General features: G+C 37.1%; 1 protein-coding gene and 1 non-coding gene across 2 annotated transcripts; both read left to right on the top strand.

Annotated features, from left to right (window-relative positions):
* Positions 1 to 62: 62 nt before the first annotated feature.
* Positions 63 to 11,229, top strand: LOC144450508 (NEDD8-conjugating enzyme UBE2F-like). The gene is made up of 6 exons (XM_078141147.1): positions 63 to 202; positions 4,277 to 4,421; positions 5,745 to 5,878; positions 7,566 to 7,636; positions 8,049 to 8,139; positions 9,060 to 11,229. Exons 2-6 carry the CDS (start codon positions 4,283 to 4,285, stop codon positions 9,174 to 9,176), a joined length of 552 nt encoding a protein of 183 aa, XP_077997273.1. The 5' UTR covers positions 63 to 202; positions 4,277 to 4,282; the 3' UTR covers positions 9,177 to 11,229.
* Positions 11,230 to 13,712: 2,483 nt separating this feature from the next.
* Trnal-uaa (transfer RNA leucine (anticodon UAA)) lies at positions 13,713 to 13,795 on the top strand. Its single transcript has one exon. It is a non-coding gene; the product is annotated as a tRNA-Leu (tRNA).
* Positions 13,796 to 23,959: the final 10,164 nt, after the last annotated feature.

Consider the following 23,959-nt stretch of genomic DNA (forward strand, 5'->3'; position numbering starts at 1 on the left):
TTTCAGTTTTTTCTTTCCGCATTAAAATCTCAACAGAAATGAGGATGACCTCTGAACTATTGAAAATCTCTTCCGCTAGCGCTAGACATATCGGACCGAGTCAATGTTTTGATACGAATATGTCGTAAATTTGTGGAGATTTCTACGGTCGACTGCCTGTGGACCTACGTTATTGTGATTTGTTAAAGTTTATACCTGTGTGGTAAGTACATTATAGTATTATTACATTGTAAATGGTCACGTCAAAAGTATAAATGCTAAACTTGGTCCCAAGGCTGGACCCAATGGATCGAGGGTACGTACATCACTACATGTAGTTAGTTAGACACTATTGAGTGTTACCATGTTTTGTAGACAGTCTGACTGTTAAATTTACATGTTCCAGTCTAATATTTAGCACTTGTCAAAGAAAGGGGCGTTTACGTTAGTTTATAAATCCAATGTACATACACCATGATGGTATCTAGTGAGAGTTGAGGAAATTTGAAACAAAAAAATATTGTACAAAAAATTGAGTGACACAAGTCAGCAATGAGTCACTGTCATGTTACGTTGCATCACAATGTATTACACCTAAAACTCACCTTGTAAACCATAAACAGACTAAGATTCTAGGTGGAAATATCTAGCCACAGTTATTGTTGAAAGAAAAGTTGGTACATTGGGGTCAGTGTGCCCTCTACTGATAGCCAAATTTTGTTGTGAGTCAAAATGATAAAAAAAACTGTCATATCTTGTGAGTCACCACATAGTAAGAGGTAGGGGAACACCGAATTTTGGTGTGTCACTAGAAAATGTGTGTATCAGTGGGTTGTCAGATTGACTAACAGAGGGCACACTGACTGTGATACATATATTATTGTTGATGTATGCACCTACAGGCAATAATGTACAAGTATCATGTATGATACGAGAAGTGTTTTAATTCCTTTATATTACATACTTTCCCTTCTCATCATTTTTATTTATATATCTTGTAATAAAGTGATGCTGAGTACTTATTAATGAAATCATTGATTAGATTATGAAATACAATCATTCCAGTCATTTGCATCATTTAGTAGAGATACAAATGTAACTTGTGATCAGAATATCCATCATTTTGCCTAAAAATGTGAGCTAGCCCATGTAACACATGCCTTATTACTGAAATTGTTTGTTACAATTAAAAACAAACGTGTCTGTTCCTCAGTTCGATTGACTTGTATACAGGGTCACTACATGCCTTGAAGTAAAACCATTTACAGTGATTGTGAACTTTCCTAATTCCCATTCATTTTCCTTCCACAGTTTGCTACAAATAAACATGTTTTCTGTTAATTAGTTGTTGTGTCTGGAATCCAAAACTATAACGTTTACCTCGAAATCAAAGCTCTACTTGTACTTGTCAGCATAATTTAGTGAAGTTTTGGTTTGTTTTGGTCTAAATTTGCCTGAAAGCTGTGATTTTGAGGTTTTGGTTCGTTATAATCTTATGGTTTTATTGTTGCACTGGTTATGTTTTGATTGAGGCAAACACTTAAGTTTTGGTTCTTTATAATCTTATGGTTCTATATTTATTGTTGCACTGGTTAAGTTTTGATGTTGAGGTATACATGACGTAAGTTTTGGTTCATTATAAAGTTATGGTTTCTATATTTTTTCTTCCATAAAGCTTTGAGTTTGTGACAAACATTAACGTTTTCTTTCGTTTGGAACTTACAGTTTCTATATTGGACGCAGGAAAGTTTTGATTTTGAAATGAACTAATATTAAAGTTTTGGTTCGTAATAGATTTACTGTTTCTATGAGAAGTTGAGCTGTATTTTGTAGTGAAGTATTCATTTCTTTGTTATGCTTATTTTAACATTTTGATGTTGAGTAACCGTGTGTGGTTTCATCAAAACTTCAGTTGCTCTATGTATGTCTTAGTACCTGACTGTGTGTGTGTGTGCCAGTATAGTGTCACTCTGTGGGGATGACTGGTCAGCTTTGATAAGGATCTCATATCCAATTACTTCTAATGTTGTCTCGCTGGTAAAAAAAAATGTATGTGTGCCTAGTAAAGTGTATAAAATACAGTATTTCAATTTTGACAGAAAATTACTTAACACTGAAAATTACTTAGACAGATTTTGTTAGTCCTGTTAATCCTATAGTTTGTCCTGAATGCTGACAAGCCCATGGTAGTACACCTCTGATGATGTTGATCAGATATTAGCAAACATTTGGGTTTCACTATTTTGTGCATCACTCTTATAGTCTGAATAGAAACTAGTTTGATAAAACCTCTTTTGTAACCCAGTTCTTGCTTTATTGTCTCACATATTATAGCTTGTCTGGTCTGAGGAGGCTCTGACTTGAGTACAAAATCAAAATGTACATTGTACTTTGTCAGTACGATGCCATTCTCAGTCAGAGATCCAAGTGGTCTCAAACTTGCAAACAGTGCATTTGAATAAAATAATGAGATAGTGAACCCTCATTCACTGACAAGCCAACGCAGGCCAATATGATAGGGTCATGTGCGTGTGACAAATATTGTTCTAAATTAGTCATTAGTGAACAAGGACACAACATCTCAGTATCATTCATGACCCAGAAATCAACTTTTGCAGAGAAAAGTCGTCTTTCTTGAGCCAGGCAGTTCAAAACGTTGACTGGAAATCCATTGACAAGTTGCCTTTGAAGGTTGGAAGAGAAACATGATGATCTATTGATATTTTTACATATTTTACATGGAGAAAATCGATGCCAAGCTCAAAAGTTTCGACATCGGTGTTTAATCGCAAGTTTGAAAGCACTTAGAGTCATACCAACCAAATATATCTGACTCTGTACACAAGTCAGAGCCTCTTCGGACTATACATATTGTTTGTCCTGAATTTAGTTACATTTATGTGAATGAATGTACTAAAAAAAATAGACAGATGAACGTAATTATTTAAAATAACAATTCAAGTCATGGTAGATTTATGAATAGAATTCTGTATCATGCCCTTGTCATGTTAATGTCTCATACCATACCATTACATCACATTACAACGTTATGCATTAATTAACATGTGGAATAGATAGTTCATTTTTGAAATTGATTACCATACATTGCATGGGTGCATGTACATGTATGTTGTCTTTTTCTGAGTGGTTCGTACAGTTGCCTGTCACCACTAGTTATGCTATCAAATCCACTCACAAAACACAACACAACACAGCACAACATCACATCACATCACATCACATCACATCACATCACATCACATCACATCACACAATGCACCGCAATGCAACACAACATAACACAACACATCACATCACACCACACCACAAAACATATCACATCACAACACAACACAAAACAACACATATATCACATCACAACACAACATGTACACAACACATAAAAAAATGCTACAATTCCTGTAACATAAACGCAAATAGATGGAAGTGGCTCAGATCTGAATCACAAAGTTGGGTGAATTTTTCAGCTAAATTACACCTTACCTGCCAAAAATTCGGACATTTTCTAACTCCAACTTTAATTACAGAGCCTTCAAGACCCAATAAATGTTCAGAGGTACCCCAATCCCATCAACATCGGCAAAAGTAACAACGCATGCAGCACTTTGAAACAGCCGTTACGCTGACATTTCATTCACATTTTCAGCGTGATCTCGTCTATTTCCATTAATGTTACAGGAATTGTAGCATTTGCTTCCAGTTATTAAACATCGAAATGAGAAAAAAGTACAAATCAGAAGAAAATACCTTCAAAATCACAACAAACGCTACAATTATTGCAGCTAATGTAAACCATTTTAATGTAGATGAAGATGGGGGGGGGGGGGGAGTATTATGGTTATCTATTATTACTACATGTATGTACATGTACATTTATGGAAATCTTGGGCATGTACAATGTATTCCCCTGGTGATTGGTACAATGTACAAAAAAATGTGAAAAACACTAAGATTACCTTGTAACCCCTGTAAAACTAAACAAAACACAGTCATGTACATGTACACTACAAGTAGCAAAGGTACATGTACAACCTACAATGCATGTATTCAATTGTTAAAATACCAATAATTAAAACATACATGACTATAACATGTTAATTAGAGGCTGATTTTATCCATAAGTATTACAGTACTTAACAGGTCGACATTGTGATTGCATTTGGGCACTGATTTGTGTGTGCAGGCCCAGAGTATTTATTCCATATATCTTGTTGAACCTAGCTCATTCATGGTATGTATAATCCCCTGTAACCTTTTTCCTGTTATTTTTATCCAGACCAACATGATCACATTATCCAAGAAACTAAGACAAGATGCCGAAAGAAAACAACCTAAGCCTCCAGTGGATGATGGCAAAAGGGTTTCAATACGTGATAAGTTATTGGTCAAAGAAGTACAAGAATTAGAAGCTAATTTACCAGGTAAGTTTAGGTGTTTTACTAAGTGTCTAAGTAGGGGGAGAACTGGAAAAAGTAGGGGGGCGGAGGGGGGTGCCCCCCCCCCCCCCCCCCCCCCCATTGAGAAAATTTGGGGAAAACGTGGACAGTGGAGGCCAGTCAAAGTACCATGTAGAGATACAAAATCATTAAATTATATCGTAAAATTATCATGTACATTTACATAACTCATTGCCATGGTAATCATTATGGTATGTATGAATAATACATTACTTTTATGTTGCACAAAGCCTTTTCAAACTGACATGATGTAGTCTTCTGCTGAATGCCTCCTGTTTTAGCTATCTGTACAATAAGATTATAATGCAAACACAATGTAGACTAAATACATGCAATTGTTTTTCAAATCATTTAAACTTTTTGCATGATATTTTAGCAAGATATATACATTATTTAGTTTTTTCAAATTTATTGAGTTACAAACACAGACGAGGATTATGTTGCTTCACCTTATATTTTTTCAAATAGAAAAACATGCCGCAGTATACATGTAGTTGTTTTGTTAATGAAAGGTCCGACATAAATAGTCATTTCTCACCCAGTGGCCACTCTATAAAGGGGAACACCACTCCAAGAAGTAAAAGGCATTTTCATAAACTATATGGTTTCTGGAGAGTCATTTCATGATTTTACATCAGCTGCACTATGCCATTCCAGACTACAGACAGGAAATTGAGAAATCAGCACCCTCGCTCAAATTGGGGGTATCATCACCTCATAGTACTGTTTCTTAAGAGCTTTGACCCTTGGTATTCTGTAGAAGTGTAAATCAGGGATATTTGCATATTGTTCAGACATCGAGACATTGAGACATGAGGAAAGCAGCAGTGCTTTATGATAACCCGAGTAATCTATACCATGTATACTCCCAAGGTACACTCAGACAGGAAGTAAAGTGCAACCATGGCAAATTTTGGAAAGGCCTAATTAATAGGTGATTTCAGAGAATAATCAAGTTGATCTTGTGCATGGTGATCAATGTGCCCTCTAATAATAGTCAAATTTTGTTGTTGTGAGTCAAAATGAGAAAAACTGGCACTTCTTGTGAGTCACTACATACATAGTAAGAGGTTGGGGAACACCAAATTTGGTGTGTCACTAGGAATTGTGTGCGTCGGTGGCACGTGAAATTGGCTTTAATAGAGGGCATACTGATGTGGTCTATACATTTAGGGCTACTGAGCTTGACTAACTTTGCATTGTTTTAGTAAAAACCATACCAACAGAATATTCATAAACCGCTTAATTATATTTTAAGATAGGATTGTCTTCTATTTTATTTTACAGCAAGTTGTAAGGTACATTTTGATGATGAACACAAATTACATTTATTTAAAATAACTATATCACCCGAAGAAGGCCATTGGAAAAGTGGAAAATTTCATTTTAAAGTAGAAGTACCTGAAGATTACAATATGGTGGTAAGTGTACAAATCATAGCATATGTACCAGAGATTACTTACATTGGTGCATGCACATACTAGTGGTATTTTTACTGCAGTGCAATACCGAACACATTATTACATACCTGTATGCAAGTGATAAGCAAATGAGGACACGATCATTTACATGTATCTGCAGTACATGAAAGCATGTGATCTCGTTATAGTGACTGCGACATTTTTATTGAAATTTGTGGTTTTGGATAAACAGAATAACAGAACCCCATGCCATGTGAGTTCCAGTGTGGAACTCAGGGGTACATTGTATTTGCACTCATGCTTGCAGTGTTTTCTGCTTCACTTTCACGAGTGTACTGCCACAGAGAACACTAAGCACATGTGCAAATACCCCAAGTATGCCATATTTGCACTCACATGTCATGGGGTTCTGTCATATGTTTTTACTTAGTAATATGACAAAACCACATGATGTGTAAGTGCAAGTGTGATGTACATGTACTTGGGGCGTTTGAACTTTGTGCGTGTCATCCTGTTCCCTGCAGTCATACTTTCATGAGCGTTTGCCACTTAATGCAAATACCTAGAGTACCCACATTTGCGCTCATGCGGCATGGGATTCTGTTATTATTACATACGTTTATCTTGTAAAAATCATACTGTGCGATCACATGATTTCATGTACAAGGAAAGATAGCACACTCATTTGCATAACATTAATACACGTATGCAATAATGTGTTTGGTACACAGTGTAAAGACAACTGGTATGGACATACATGTATGTGCACCAGCACAAGTCATTCAGTATTCAGTGCAATCCAGCAGGACACCAGAGTCACAATGGAAAACGTGTGTTGTTTGGTAGAATCAAACTGAACGATTCTTTTCTTATTTATAGTGTGGCAAATTTAATGAAACCAAGAGTGAGTGCAAACTACAGTCCCAATGGTTTAACCACTCTACCACTGACATTCCTACCTACATTTTTTTTGTACATGTACTACCAAATGCATATTGAAATATTGAAAATTGAAAAATATATCTGAAAAAAGGCAATTTGCAAGTGTTACACACAATTGCTGTACAAACAGTCCTACAACATTAACAATCAGACCTGTGATATTCTGACCATTTCACTCTGTGTACACCTTAAAAGGAGAGGGATATTCACAAAATGACAACATTTCATCTAAATATGGTAATGATATAGACTGTACATTGTACATGTACAAGCATGATAGGCCAACAAATGTTTACATGGAAACATGAAAGATGGAACAAAATGCATGTAAAATAATGCTCCTGCATACACAAACATACATAATTGAAACATAACACAGTGGTTAGGAGCATCGATGGTGTCTCCTGAGGTCAAATGTGTGCGTTTTCAAATTGTTCTCTTTTCAGCCGTTAACATGACTCCATTTTCAAATCTATTTGTGCCCGTGTGTGCATGTATATGGCTCCATTTTCGATTGACAATGGTTCAATTTCAGCAGCATTTTCAAAATGTTGTGATTTTAGTGTCTCCATGGAAACAGGAGGTGCAAATGCAGCAAAATAGTTGTTTTCATATGAAAACGGTTCGTGTAAACAGGGCCTGAGAGTGAGACTTTCCTTATGAAAAAACTTATCTTTACTGAGATTCACCATTAGACAGTATTGTTCACTGACTTGTTTATATATTGTATCTTTATACCTAACAGCCTCCAAAAGTTACATGTGAAACTAAAATTTGGCATCCTAACATAGCAGAAAATGGTGACATATGTCTAAGGTAAGTGCCAAGTGTACTATTTTCACACACAAATCTTAATGGCTTGCATATCAGGTTTCCACGGTGATTTATTTTAGGTACCGATGTAACTAACAGACTAACAGTCAAAAACACACAGCCAGACTCGACTGCAAAACCACTAAGTTAAATTCAAGCCATATATCGTGTGCATATATTCGATTATCGATGCTAGTAGATTTGTCAAATTTGTTCAAGACTAAGCCTGTAAGATCCAGGCCTTGTTTCCGCAAATTCCGCTTATATAATATACTCAACCTGTAGGGAAGTGAGTTGTTACATAAGCGGTAGAACTTTCAAACTATTCAAAGACCTGAATTTGGTTGATAAAGTTACAGCCTGTCATTCACTGTTGAAAATGTTACCATTCCCTGTTTGTATCTTAATTTTTCAGTTTATTACGTGACTACTCAGTAGATGGTACTGGTTGGGCACCTACAAGGAAATTAAAAGATGTAGTCTGGGGTCTTAATTCACTTTTTTCAGTAAGTACATGTATTCATCTGTATTACTAATATTTGTACTGTCTTCTTCAAATGCCAATCTGACAGTAATTGACAGTGAAGCTCTAGTGATGCCTTCCAGCTACTCTGTCTGGCTCCATGTTAGCACCTAGCTAATGCAGCATGAACACCAAGTGAGTGTAAATGCTAGCCAATGCACCAAAAATATTAGAAAACTTTGGAAAGGAATGTTCATTCAATAGACAATGAGTGCTTTTGAATTAAACTTTGTAGTATTATTACATGCACCCATTGCACAGTTTGTTATTACACATTTCTTGCCATAGAGGGTGCTATTCCAAGACTGTCGGCCCCGTACTTCAACTATAAGATACGTTGTGTGGTTCAGCCCAATCAGGCTTCTAAACCACAACTGTACTATATTGCCCAATATCCTGCACAGTGCGACCAGATTTGGTTGCAGCCAATCAAATATCATTATGCTGTAAAAGGTGTCAAATGACCACAGCACCAGCTTTTCTGTGTTGATTCATGAGAATAGCCACCTAATGTTATGTCAATAGTAGACAGTTATGTTTTAGGCCATAGTGTGGTATTTTATCAAGTACAAACAATTGATAAGTATCACCATAACAACAATTGTTCTTATCACCAGAAGCAGAAACTATTCGACCTGTTTAATTTCTACATAATGACCTCTGTTTGACCTTCTAATTGCAAGTTCAAGGCCAAGGCCTAATTTCAAAAACTGCCTCTCAGTCCAGTAATACTTAACATCAAAAAGATTCGTCTGAAATATCAACTTGATCATAAATATCGCCCTCTATCATGAGTGAACAAGACTGACTGTTTGTAGTCGAAAGCTCTTGGCTTTTATCAAAAGTATGTTGCGTGGATTGGTTAAACTTGAACTTCACTTGTTTTATTTCTTTTTTTTGCAGGATTTACTTAACTTTGATGACCCTCTTAATATTGAAGCTGCTGAACATTTCTATAGAGATAGAGAAGGTTTTAAATCCAAGGCGTATGACTATGTACGTAGATATGCACAGAGATGATGACAAGCTAATAAAGTAACACCATACAATTGTTTGCAACTAGTGAAAGCAGTGTCCTCCCCCTACAAGAAGACTCAATGACTGAGGATTAGTTTCAGCGAAGTGTGTTTGCAAGTCCGGCAGGGAATTGCCTTTCTCTTTGAGATGATTCGTAAAATAACTGTTGGTACCTACTGTGGTGGCCAGTGATGTTTAATGACCATTTTGATACTAATTTTTGTACATTAATTGAAGTTATTTGAAATGTAAGGCTTTCTTTATTAATGAATGATGCATGGATATTACAGACGAATCCGTAATGCATTTTACCTTCATAACGGAGAATGCTCACTAGAATTAATAAGAAAATGTGAAGTTTGGTCAAAAATGTTATATGTGGTCAAAGTATTTAAACTCAGAGATATAGGCTGTGATTGGCTTTGGGGGTTATTTCTATGGTCACATTGGTGACTTGATGAAACAATGTGGAAGGCTAGATGGTCATATCCTTTTGGTGCATTTTGGAAATAAAAATGTGATCATTTTAGTAGTAATTAATCACATTGTTTAATTTTTTGAGTAAAATTTTTTAAAGACAATGTTTTTTGTATTGAAACGGATGGAGCAACTGTTACCATGTGCAGTGAGAATGCAGAAAATACATGTTTTCTCAGAGTTTACTGTTTGTATAGGAAAACATTAATATTATGTACAACTGCTGACATCAGACCATAGATGAATGAAACCTGTTACAAGCATTGGAAGTAAACAGCTGAATTGGATTAATAACACTTGGCATATTATATTTGAAGTACAGAGACTTATATTACATTCCATCATTTAGATTTATGGTCACTTTACATAATAGTTCACATTCACAAACAAATTTCCAGTTCCTCTGGCATTTCATGTACAAATAGAGACCATAGAACTGTTCTTATCAAACCATGTGCGTAATGCAAGTCTCTGCTGTTCCAACATGCTGTGCCAATTCATTTGTTTACTTTCCCTGGTTGTAACAGGTTCTGTTTGTTTAGTTTGTCCACGGCCTGATGTCAGTAGTTGTATAGTCTATCCATTGTTCAGTGAGAACACGCATACACAGAAATCACAAATAGTCTAAATAGTCCATATTGCCAACATTCACATTAGTGCATGTGTTACTGTGTTTCAGGGAGACCACTGCTCTACTAATTACAACAAACATGTAGTCTAGATATCAACACACTAGTAACTTAAGTAAGTGAGTCTATGTGATAGTTTGAAGACGATGTGTTAACATGATCAACAGTTGTTACAAAGTGCTAATATTTTTTAACCAGAGTAAAAGACTCTCTCTGCCATCCTGATTTCCAAAATGATGGCATCTGATCAAAAATACCACTACTCTCAGAGGCTTTATTTCTGTTCCTCAAATCAGTGTGTATTTTTTCTTTATTTCCGAGACATTAACCAGGAATAATTAAGTCATTTTTGTGTGATCAAGGTCGTCAGTAAATGAATCAAAATGCCCACGTTCATTTCTAATTTACAAGATTCAAAGTAACTATATTTTGCCGACTTGTTTATTGTTTTCAAAAATTTATGTGTAAACAGTGCAGTGGTCAACGCTTCAATGTCAGTCTAGTATAGCAGATAGTCCTATACAGAGACATATGTAGAACAGTGTGCACCCATTGCTGACACTACTAATCAGGTGTATGCTAGGGAGTCTCATCTCATTCTTATTCCAAACCCCAACTCCCTAGTTTGAATACAAATGTACGTGTGTTGTACAGTTGGTCCACTAGCTGTTCTACATTCCTGTTGTTATAGTGACCGAGATTTAGGTTTGTTTGTTTGTTATTATATTTATAACAATTGGCTGTATACAAATCATATTTTATGTTACTTTACTCAAACTAAATATTCATAATATCAATTCCAGCTATTCTTAACTCAAAGACATTTTACCGTCAAACACTTCAATTGATCAATTGTCAATATTTATATCTCATTTCACTCTCATTTTGACATTTTTTCCTTTTTTTCAAAGATCAATAAATACATTAGTTTATAGCATATGATTATGTAGTCATCTTTGTCCTGTTCTGAGTGTTATATCTTTACATGCACATGAAATGTCAGGGGGACTTAGAATCTGTTTGTGAGTGTGTGCTATGAAGCCATAAAAGTGTTCTTATGAAACCATGAAATGTAATGAAATGTAATATATGTCTCCATAGTTCCAATTACAGCTAAAATGATGTTGGCTTGGTGTTTCACTTGTGTAACATGACATTTATTTCACACCCTCAGACAACTTCTGATGCAAAAGAAACAATTACATAGGTACCATGCACAGTAGGGATGTAGAAGTAGTCAAGTTTAAATGTTGATTATCAGTTAGAAAATAAACAATTGCTGCCATAAAAATCATCAAGTCCAGGTGTTATGTTTTCATTAGAAGCCTGTTTTTACTGCACTGTGAAAGAATATCAACGCTTATCAGTGTTCAATGTGATTGGGGCAAAGGATCCTGCTGTGTTTATTCATTTCTCTGTTATTGTTAGTCTAGAGTCGAAATATGTCTATCTTTGTGTCAAAAACGTAATGTCCCATTAGTGAAACACCACGCCTACATCATTTTAGCGAAAACGTGATGTCGCACGAGTGAAACACCCAGCCTACATCATGTTAGCTATAATCCAGTATATGTTAACAAAATGGTTAACTTTATGAAATGTAACAAGTTCCGTTTGGCACTACCTGAATGTTCAGCTGTAGGTCACATACAAATTATTGTTACTTTAAATAGACTGTGTGGTATAGCATGGCAGTTGAATAGACTGTGGTATTGCATGGCAGTTGAATGTTTCTTTTGACAATTTTGACTTTATTTCTCTATAAAAGCATGGATGTTCATTCGGTTTCCTACAATATGTCACAACATGTTGATACAACAGTGATAAGCTATTGAATGGATGTTGGTTTAATTATGGTCTCAGTAAAAGAATTTAGTTTTTTATCAAACATTGAACTATTGATCTCACAGGGGGGGGGGGGGGTTGAGGCCAAAGTAAATGAATTTAGTTTTTTATCAAACATTGAACTATTGATCTCACAGGGGGGGGGGGGGGGGGGGGGTTGAGGCCAAAGTAAATGAATTTAGTTTTTTATCAAACATTGAACTATTGATCTCACAGGGGGGGGGGGGGGGGCGGGGTTGAGGCCAAAGTAAATGAATTTAGTTTTTTATCCTACTTTAACTATTGATCTCAGACCTTAGACAACTGATCCAACCCACATACCCGGTATAAGCTCATGATTATGATGATACAGTGGAAAACGTTTGAAAGGTTTTTATATATATGAAAGGTGTCCATGGTGTTGAGCATTCCTGAATACGACTGAGCATTGCCATATTTGGGCGTATGGTCGCCTTATATGGCTGAAGTTCTTTTCGCGTGAACGTGGATGGGTATCACCATATTTTGGTTGTATGATTGCCTTAAAAGGCAGAAGTTGTCGCACGTCATTTTGAGTCCGCAAGGGCCTACCATCGAAGTACATTTGGGAAGTAATTTCGTACTCTTGCACAGCGCTACCGTAAAAAAGTCGAAATCTGCCCCCCCCCCACTGGGTTTGACCTCGTCCTTCAGCACACTGTCCGCCTATATTGGGATTTACCCACTTCCCACCAGGAAAACGTTTGTGCTTTCCACTATACCGTGGAAGTACCTTCCACAACAGTTCATTTAGACGTATACAATGTGCGCCCCCCCCCCCGTCCATGTCTCCCCCTCCCACTGTATCAAAATGAGAACGTCCTCATCACAATTCCTTAGGCCTTGTTTGCTCCCCTCCCGCCACCAATCGAAGAAAATTGCGGTGTTACGTTAGAACAACTTTTTGCAAGAACAGCTTCGTTGACAGCACCTGATTACAGCATGTACGGCATGTATATTTTCTATGTATTATGTGATTATTCATAGGTACAGGTACATACTAGTAAGCCATATACGGCAGATTTTATTAACTAAATCTATTTACTGTCTCGCTAAAATTTCACGAACGTCGATCATCGCTTTTACATAAGCAACATGAATCTCGCCAAACTATATTTAATATTTCATCGATCTCAAATTTATACAGTAACATTTGCATAGATATAACGATGAATGAATACATACATGAATGGCACGTGTCTATATAGTTACAACATTTTCTTGTGTGTATTTTTGTCATTGGTAGTTTTAAACAATACATGCACATTGGATGGTATTAAAATAACACAAGGGTATATAGTAGTTACCCATATATATTCTTTGGAGTTATGTTAATTCAACAATAATATTCAGTGTGGTTTTTCTAAGCTTTGTTTATCTTTCAACTTGTATGTATGTATGTATGTACGTACGTATGTGTGTGTGTCTGCGTCTGTGTGTGTATGCGGTAGATAAATTGAATAATGTTTGATTCTGCTGCTAAGTTATATAATGGAATTTCAAGTTTCGAAGGGGTGAGGATTATTAAGATGGTTTTATTAAATTGAAACTAAGTACATTGAAATATGTGAGTGCGGTGGCCGAGCGGTTAAGGCGTTGGACTTAAGTTCCAATGGACAATAGTCCTCGTGGGTTCGAATCCCACCCGCACTATACTTTTTGCGACAGTTTACGGGAAAAAACTGTTTGGGAAAATAACCAAAGTGAGACTCTTTTCCAGCGTATTGCCCACAGTGCCACACTTTATTTGTAAACCGGTCTGTCTACATCATGATCTGTGTGATTTTGCATCGCTTCACTAAACCTAGTTAAGCCTCAAGAAAATTGTTTAAATTTGGTTCCAGTTACCCCGGACTTCACCTAGTTTTTCACTGCTGACTCTAAACTTTTTTTCACATTCGAGAAAAAAAATAAAATCGAGAAAAATTTAATTTCGCGATAAATATTGGATGAGGAAACTGACATCAACTTATAAAGACAATATAAAAACTGTTCTTCCAATCTGTAATGGCTGTACATCTGATGGGAAGAAACCAATAACATAGAGACCACATGGAAAACAACGAAAAACATAACTACCTGAACTAGATACTCATATATATATATATATATATATATATATATATATATATATATATATATATATATATATATATATATATATATATATATATATATATATATCATAACCTGATTTGATAAATAAAATTTGTATGATACATGGATGTACCCACACGATACACAGAAAACACATCCACTACCTATAAGTCATAACAACTGAAAAATGGCGACATTTTGTTGATCTCTGGCCTAATTATGATATTTTAATATCCAAAACTTTTGACAAAATATTTGTCAAATTGATTATTCATAGTATACAGTGTGTAGCATGTAAATATGACTTATAAGTAACTTTGACATGGTTTTATAGGCAGTAAGTATTAAGCCTACCAAAACATGTGTTTACCCATAGCAATACATGGTATTTTGGTTTTCTTGTGATATATAACAAAATGATGCCCAGGGGTGCGCGAGTGGCACCCGTCAGATATGCTAACAGGACACCTTTCTGAGGTGGAATCTGCAAAAAAATATCATATAACTCACATTGCAAGGTTAACCCCCCAAAACCACCTCTGGCAACTGGACTATCAACTAGGGCGGTGACACTGATGATGTGTTAAAAGCTGAAACAAGCATCGTCGTTTACCACAGCCTCTGTTATGGCACCATCCAAGACGCACCGCCAATTTCGCAGTGTCGTGGAAGAAATAACAGCTTTGCGAGCATGGGAAAAAGTGAAAGTAGATAATCGTATTTTGATGTTAGAGCGATTTGAACTTTGAACCTCACCGACCTTTTAACTACCACAGTATACGAAAATGGTAGCCATGTCGAGAGGATCCCACCAAGAACGTCTACTTGTTCGAACACATGGGGGCGTAATACAGCTATGAGATTTCATAATATTCCCTAGATAGTGCGATAAATATTAAAACATGTATTATCTGAAATCACAGTATGGTGGCACATAGTTGTACGTGTCCTCCCAGCAACTAGCAACCTCAGAATATATTTACTCTCTAAAACATCAAACTCTGAAACCATGTGTATATGCCTGAATCGACGCCAGTTCAAAGTACTAGTCGGTAAGTTATTCCAGTTTGATTGTAAGAGATATTGCTTGTTTGATTTGGGATTTCGCTATTAATTTTAAGCTTACATTTTATTTACTTTTATAGGAAGCAAATCAAATTCTTCAAGTTGTCTTCCTAGGCGGGGATTGCATGATTTAGAACATACATGGTTCATTTAGTCTGTAACTTGTCATGCAACTCCTATCAGCTATCACTCGCTAAAAACAAACGAAAAATGTTGGTCGATGAATGAGGGCGCCCCACTACGCAAGAGTAAATTCGAACATGGAACAATCATGGCATTGCGGACGGAGAGCGAACACGTCACTCCGCAAATAACTTTTGCATCGTCGAAAGCTCTATTGCTGTGTCCGACTGTATTTCTATACACGTCCGTCAAATTGTCGTTCTACGAACCAATCTTTTTCTACTAAGATCAAGATTCACCAGTGACTATTTTAGGTAAGTTTTGGGTCATTTCTGTTTTTTAAAATAATTTTATTTGTGAAAGTTTAGCGATGTGAACGCGAACTTGAAACGTGTGCAGTGGCAACTCCGTTGCTATGGACGGAACACGCTGCATCCAGCTAGCAACATGGAACTTAGATACGCGTCAAGTCAGTGTAGTCGTCAATGAGAAATAGAATGATATTTTGTGCGTCAAGTTTGTAATTAGCACAATTGTATATAACATTTTTAAATTCCTATCTTTCTATAGCTATGCCTAAAAATACTCTACATGATCCAGTTTCTGGCCGCTTTATGCGCGGAACACCAAAGGCCCCTAAAAAGAACCGTGACCGTGTAAGTGAGAAGGAGGCCGAGAATATAATCAGTGTGTCTGATACGGCAGTATTGTCTGATGCTAGGATGTCTCCTCGTAGCATCCGTAGTAAGTATATGACTTTTAAAAAACTGCACATTTTTAATTTTTCATTGCATATTGCTTTGTTGTAATTAATTTGTGATCTACTTTCAATATATTTTTTAAAGTACTTTTTGTGAAATTTTACAAGAAGTTGCTGTACAATTTTAGGTGATCTTTTGCCATCTATGGTCGTTCCTGAGGGAACCATTGCTGCTGTTCTGCCATCTATTAATCATGAAGCACCCGATCAGTCTGACCGTCTTCTGCCAATGCGTCCAACGGTTTCTCCTTTGTTGATGAAGCAAGCTGACCCAGCTCTGCTACTTCAAGCTCTGCGTGAGCCTACTCCTGAGAACCTTGACACCGTGGATTTGAACGACGTTCTCCTCAACAGTAATAATAAAGGTAGGAATGTAATTTTTTTTTTTTATAATAAAATAAATGTTGATGTCACAAAGATGAGAACAAAAGGGGATTATGATTGGAGAACTGAATATGCACGATTGACAACAGGAATTTGGCTGATGGAAGATTCTGAAGAAAATGCTAAATATAGTAAAGTTATTTTTATTTATGAATGTAAATTTATATTAAACACATTTGTTGACACCTTAGTTAATGAGCCCGTGTCTTATATGATGCGCGAGTTTGCGCGGTCTCGTCGCGTCTCGTCCAGTAAATCTGAAATCTCGCGTGATGACATTAGCTCTCTGAACTGAAGTCTCACAACATGCTATAGCGGGGATTTTTGCAATACGTGACAGTAGAGACGTATTTTATACGTCTCTATTGAACATTATGCTATCCCATCGCATCAAACGCTCGGTTTGCGATTCGGAAATCTCGCGTAGCCATCCAGGTCGGCCCTAAAGTCTCGCGTGACAAGTCGGATATTCAACCACACCACGTTCACGTACCGTGCCAAGGAATTACCGCTGTTCATCACCAAGTGACCTCTCTCGATATTCACATCCCAAGTATCAAGAATAAATATTCGGGAGTATTTATATGCCATGCAATTTATCCTAATGGACTTTCAATATTTGTTTTCTGTCTTTTATTTTAACAAATATTTTAAAACTTTTTTTTTTGGAAAGTTTAAATTTTCGTTACATACACTTTTATAATAAATGCGAACAGTGCAATATTTTTTTAACGTTTAGACGACATCCCAGATAATGAATATGAGTGATAATTATTTAATGTTGCCAAAAATTTTTTTTATAAAACAAAGTAGCTGGTGCGTGGCTGGCAAAATACGAATGGGGGGGGGGGCTGACAAATGGAAGGAAGGGGAGGGGATGGCGGCGACATTGAAATGATGTAAAATTAGTAAAATAAAAAAAAAATTCAAATGAGCGATGATGCAAACAAGTGTGAATACAAAAATTAGTGAATAAAAGCCAGTGAATTAAAAAAAAGTTGGTGAAATAAAACACAATTCAAATAATTCCAATAAAGGTCAAACTTGACTTCGCAAGTAAAGTCCCAATCAAGTATGTTTACGAATATCTCTGACAACCGTTGGAAAATAAATTATCTGAGCCATAGTCTAGAATATGTTCCAAAACACAAAGGTATAAAAATGATACAAACTTAGAAAATTTGCTTTCACAACAATGACATTTATTTTTCTTATTATTCTTTTGTTTATTAAATATTCCAATTAGTAATTAAATTCCCGTCGCACTTTTTCAGCAGTTAGCACCGAGATGTTGTGAATCGATTAGGGTAGCTACATTCCCGATAATTTTTAGTTACGTTCGCGACCACGAAAAGTCAAATAAAAAGTCACAAACTTGATAAATTGGAGAAATGAATACATAATACGTACACCTTGTCTGTAAAGTATGCCGTGATAGGGCGCCCTCACACATCGGTCGGGAAAGGAGGCTGGTGAGGGCGGAGCGACACAACGTTACGTTCGCCCAGTGGTTCATTTAATTGACTAGTCTTGTGTATGGCACGAAAAGTTCGAGCAGAAACAAATAACACATAGACAATTCGGAAAACAAAACATAACTATCTGACCTAGACACTCACACATGAACTTTTTTTTTTTAAATTAAAAAAAAATTTACCTACCCCACCCATTTGAAAATCGAACGTAATCGGAACCACATAATTCTTTAGGCCTTAACTTGTTTATACTCAAGGTTTTATCAAATAACCGTAACGCGAATTCACACGGATCCATCCTACGAGATGTCAGTTTCCATAGTTTTCCCCAGTGAGTCGTCCACGCTATCCTTTGGTTCTTATTAATCATCGATCGATGACTGAGCTATCGTCTTTTCCATACTCTTGAAACGATAAACATAACCAGAATAGTACAACGCTTCCTCAGCTAACATGGAAATAAGGAGTCTGAATACATGAAGAAAATAGCGCCAACAGTTGAAAACTTGATGTTTCTCCCTCGGGCAAAATGTCACCTCGAATTCGTCGTGATCGGAAATTTTCTGACCTTCATGTTAACTACTGCCGATATTTCACCTGGCATGGAAGTTTGCCATCACAAGAAGTTACCCGGTTCTTTGCACGGTCATAACTAACCCGGTCTTGCCGAATGGTTTGAATCACGCACAACATACAACTATCCATTGACCATGGACTACTGCAGGATGATACACTGTGACCTGCCATATTTGATTCTGACTTTTCCGTTTCGCTTGTCCTCCCGAGTGTGGAAAGGCTGGGAACACACGTCAACACTTGCGAAAACAAAACCGTGAAATCCGTTTAGTTATAGCAAGAATTGTGCGAGTTAATTAATGATGGCTCTTTACTGCTCGTTTCTTGCAAGAAGTGACTGAGGCGCTCGAGCAAATGTTAATTCTCGGAATTTTACACCGACTTCTATAATTATGTATACAAGTAAATAACTAGACCAGTTGAACACAAAGATCATGGTTTGAATACCGAGAAGAAGAAGAAAATATTTGATCTTCAAAGACGTCTCAGTTGAAAGAAGAGATAAATTACTGACAGTTCGGGCCAGAAATAAAATACACATTGAAGACTGGTGAAATTATCACTATATTTCAAATGAAAATGTTAAAACTTTGACAAAGTGATGAGCCATAAATTGTGACTGGTTCACGTTGGAGTTTACATTGGAATGAATCTACAGCAGCTTTATTGAAGTGTGTGACTTTTTAACAACAACTGTAATTTGACTATGATGATTTTAAAGAAGAAGTAGCTAGAATCGGATGTGCGCTGAGAATGACAATTTCCTATCATATTCGGCCCAGCTTAACGTATTTGTGTAACCAACATGATCCCCGCAAGCCAGTGCACATATTTCTGCTATAAGCAACGAAAGCAACCTCAAGCGGGTACGTTCTGGACGATGCCGTAAAGACTGGGCCTGCAGTTTACGACGTTGGAGACCAGTGACGTACATATATCTATTCCTGCTGATAGAAGTGAGATTATAGTGTACGCATGATTCCAAAAATGGACGAAGAATCAAAGCCCTATGTCAAGTGAAGACGTCTTAAAGACAACATGATGTCCAATTAATAATCTGATGTTGTCGTCATCTTTCGTCATCTTTTTTCACACATACTACTGAAATAGCGGAAAAACTGTTCGTGTGGAGAAAGTTTTGACCTCAGTCCGATGTACATTTAAAACATTGGTGTGATCAACAACTGTAAATTAGTAAATTTAGTAACTATTGACAGTAGACTTGAATCTACATGATTTCTTCCATATGCTAACTTTGCACCAAGTCGGAGTAGCTCCTCCATCTTGACGTTATAAGGACAGGACGAGTAAAAGAGACCAAGCCAAAGCCCGCCCTCGTAGGGTCGGGAAGTGTAGTAGCGCTATCTACATGGTTGAACTTCAAAGTCATAAACTACACTATAAGCTTACAGGTGAAATATTACCAAAAAATGACTGAATTTTAAAGATGACGATATCTGAGACACTGTTGAAGATGAAAAAATAGGTTGTCTAAATTCAATCCAAATTATTTTCGAAGGGGATGGCACTAAGGAGTCTTCTGATAAACGCCAAAAAAATAAGTGGCCATTGGTAGATTCGTGCAAACTTTTGTGTTGAAAGAAATCAAGTTCAAGATTACTGTAAGAATAGGCTTTATGAAGGCAACGTCAATCCACGCACTGCTTTGATTTCAACAATACCGGAGACACAATTCAGAAGATCAACAAATTTAACTTTTTGTAAAACCGACATGACTCCACTTGCTGTCGTCATCACAAATTGTCGTAAACCACTGTCTCTACATGACGTCATCATTACAAATTGTCGCAAACTACTGTCCTCTTTACGGCAACGTCAATAAGGCCTTAAAAAGTTGTTCGGTTCCGGTTACCCGATACCACCTAGTTTATTCACGCTGACCCTAAACTTTTTTTTACGTATTTGAGAACAAAATGATAAAAACGCCAAAATTGTGAAGTCTCGCAAGAATTAGTGGATGCGGAAAGTGACATCAACTTAAAAAGACAATACAAATCTGTTCTTCCAATCTGTAATGGATGTACATCTGGTGAGAAGAAACCAATAACACAGAGACCATATGGAAAATAACGGAACACATAACTACCTGAACTAGACACTCACACATGAAACAAATAAATCAGTGTATATATTGATAGTGTCTGGCAGTTTGAAACTGAGTCCAGCCTTTGGTACCCGTATGTACCACTCCGCGCATTATAAAAGTGGAAGCGACAAATGAATATTTTGCAGACTAAAATATATGCATAAGGTCAACTTGATATATTTTGAGATTATTTGATCTCAATTCAAAAATATTGTACGGCAACCCTTCACACCCCTCTTGACTATAACTATGAATAGCTTAGACCTTTGATGAATGAAATAACATCAAATAGTCGAGGCTTTTATTTTTCATTCGCGAAGTACCACAGCTTTCTGAAAAATCATCTGATTACAAATGGCGGTCGACTAGTATGCACACCTTGTTAAAGACCTTGTATTCGAAACTTCAGTGATTTTTTTAAATACAAATTTTGGGATCTGAATTATCTACAACTTTCGCACCCTACTTGTATTCCTTGTAGGTGCTAAGGATGAATACCCTTTTGGATTAGAGCCTGGTGCTCCACGTACTGAATTCTTGAAGACCCCGGATGTCCATATTGTTGGTATGCAGTATTTTAATTAGATATCACTCACACAGCCTAGGATATTGTCATGTTAGTGTTGGTGTTATTTAGAAGGGGTGGTATTACATGTAAACGGCATTGTTCAATGTAGTCTTCTAATTAGCTGTAACTGTTAAAACTGATTGTCAAAGTACAGGCTCATCAAACAAGAGAAAGTCAAATAACAAAAATGCACAAAACATAAGATATCCATTAAAAAAACTTTCACAATTAATTGGCAACTTATAAACATTTACCGCTATATTGGTGACGTCACTTCTGGCATGAAACTTTTCATTTCAAACATTGGCTGCTTGGTATATACAATCATAGTTTTGGCTGATGATTTGTAACGGTGCCTTAAGTTACCCGGATGAAGACGTCACATTATTACAAACACCTTGGCCGTCTATTAGAAACTTATGCTCAGAAAGATAAAAGTCCTCTGTCAAAAAAATCTTGATAAAAAAAGCAAACGTTTTGGAAATAAAAGTTCATTTATAGCTTAACTTCCCATACTTGCGCATAAAGTGATGTGGGAAAATACTTACACATAAAATTATGTTGGAAAGATGGTTGATCGATTGAGTAACTTGTTTGACATCCCTACTTTACGTGGTCGGCGCACTATTAAACTCGGCTGTGTTTATTCCCAGGTACAACACCAAGCCCAGATGGTCTGTTTAACGCTTCGTATACACGTAATATGGAAACCGATTTTTACGATACCCCCACTCCTGAACCGAAATCCGAATCCGAATCTGAACCAGAAGTGATAGAGGACGTAGTGTATGAGATGGTTGCACCTGATGAGTCCGCACGTCGTATTGTGACTGACATTCCACGACCCCGTGCACCATACCGTCCTGAGATGCAACCTAAATTGGTGGCTCGTCCAAACCTGAAACATGTTGATAACGCTAGCGGCCAGCGTCCTCATGCCCCATCTCCAAATGCCTCTCGTGCCAAACAACAACCCTCCCGTCGTCATTCAAGTAACAGTAAGTTTCATTTTTTTCCTACAATATCTATGATTAACTGTCTGCGCCGCCTGAATGTCTTTCTGTAAATATGCGAGACTGATTTTGAACTTACTGTGAACTGACTGACTGATGATTGATTGATTGATTGATTGATTGATTGATTGATTGATTGATTGATTGATTGATTGATTGATTGATTGATTGATTGATTGATTGATTAACTATCTGACTGACTGACTGACTGACTGACTGACGTTTACCGATATCTAATTTCATAAACTTCCTCGAGAAGCATACAATCCATTGCATCCTCGATCTAGATCTGTAAACGCATATCTTAAAAGCGTTCCCATAGCAACCTCTATCCTACCAAGTTCCCAATTCTACACCTGGGTTGACTCATATACGTTGGAGAGAAAATTTCTCTCCAACGACTATGGTCGATTCTAGAAAATTATGTTTCAAATCATAGACGATGCTCTCTCCATATACCCTCCACCAACCTTGGTGGCGGGCTAAGGTCTCTTAACGTCTATAACTAACGAACTAATTGAGGGACAAAGCAAAGAGAGATTTATGTTCTAATGAAATGTTCATCATTTTATAGAGAAAACAAAGGCACCTCACTGACTAGATCAGTCGCTGAGGGCGCTGTGTCTATTTTACGTCTACATCTATTCAAACATTTATGTTTAGGGGACATGAAAACACGTTTGTTAGAACTGACTGTTCAATACAACAGGATTCGTTATAAAGAGATCACCATGTCCCACCCTTAAGTTCAAACGGGTGAACAAATCATTTATTTCCTGAAAATGTTTGCAATATTTTATACTATCATGGGGTATGATGTTAAGTCGATTGGTATTTTCAGTGGCTGATTGGTGGACTCTGCAAGCTACGACAGCACGTATGAACGTTGCTGCCAAGTACTCAAGTACCAATACTGAGAACCGCATTAAGGAAATGGCAAAACAAGCTGATGATGAACATGAGAATCATCAAGCCAGGAGACCACGTCCACCTACAGGTAGACGACCAACCTATCCTCCAATGCGCGTGCCAACTGCTAAACCTAGCCAGGCTAGAATGCCACGTCCACCAGCACGAGATAGACCAGCCGTCACCCGTCACTACAGTCGCGGTGATTCACACTGCCGTGCCAATCGTACCCTGACCTTGCCAACCATCAACAACGTTCGTCCACAACCACCAAAGAGAGAACGTCCAAAGGGAGCCCATTACTCTCGCCGCAGTAGAATTCCTCACCTGCCACCACCCGAAAAGGCCCCTCATCTGGTCAGCCAAGCTCTCAGTGATTGCAGCGTCCACTCTGGTATTGAAATAGAAGGCCTTGAAGTTACCGGTAACAACATGACGAAGTTGGAAGTCTTCATCAACAATGGTAACATCGAGAGTGACTGCTCATCTCCTGACTCTGACTACGCTCAGGCCGATCTGCCAAAGAAGCAGAAGAAAGGCAAGGGCGGAAGATCAAGCGCCACCCACTACTACGACTAAACCTGAGTCACTCCACTGTCGTGCGACTATGCTGGGCTTTACTATCCCGCCAAAGCAACACTTATAACATCGTAATTGCCGGCAGTTAAAGTGGGGGACAATGATAAGTGGGTTAGAGGAGGACTTGGCAGTTTTTTTCAGTACATATTTAAAATTAATTA

Source organism: Glandiceps talaboti, chromosome 20, assembly GCF_964340395.1.
Source record: "Glandiceps talaboti chromosome 20, keGlaTala1.1, whole genome shotgun sequence".
NCBI classification, from domain to species: Eukaryota; Metazoa; Hemichordata; class Enteropneusta; family Spengelidae; genus Glandiceps; species Glandiceps talaboti.

Excerpts from the sequence above, each read along its gene's own strand:
- LOC144450508 (XM_078141147.1), top strand. The coding sequence starts at position 4,283 with ATGATCACATTATCCAAGAAACTAAGACAAGATGCCGAAAGAAAACAA. Across the intron at positions 5,879-7,565 it reads CTGAAGATTACAATATGGTG|CCTCCAAAAGTTACATGTGA; the intron begins GTAAGTGTACAA and ends TATACCTAACAG. Across the intron at positions 8,140-9,059 it reads GTCTTAATTCACTTTTTTCA|GATTTACTTAACTTTGATGA; the intron begins GTAAGTACATGT and ends TTTTTTTTGCAG.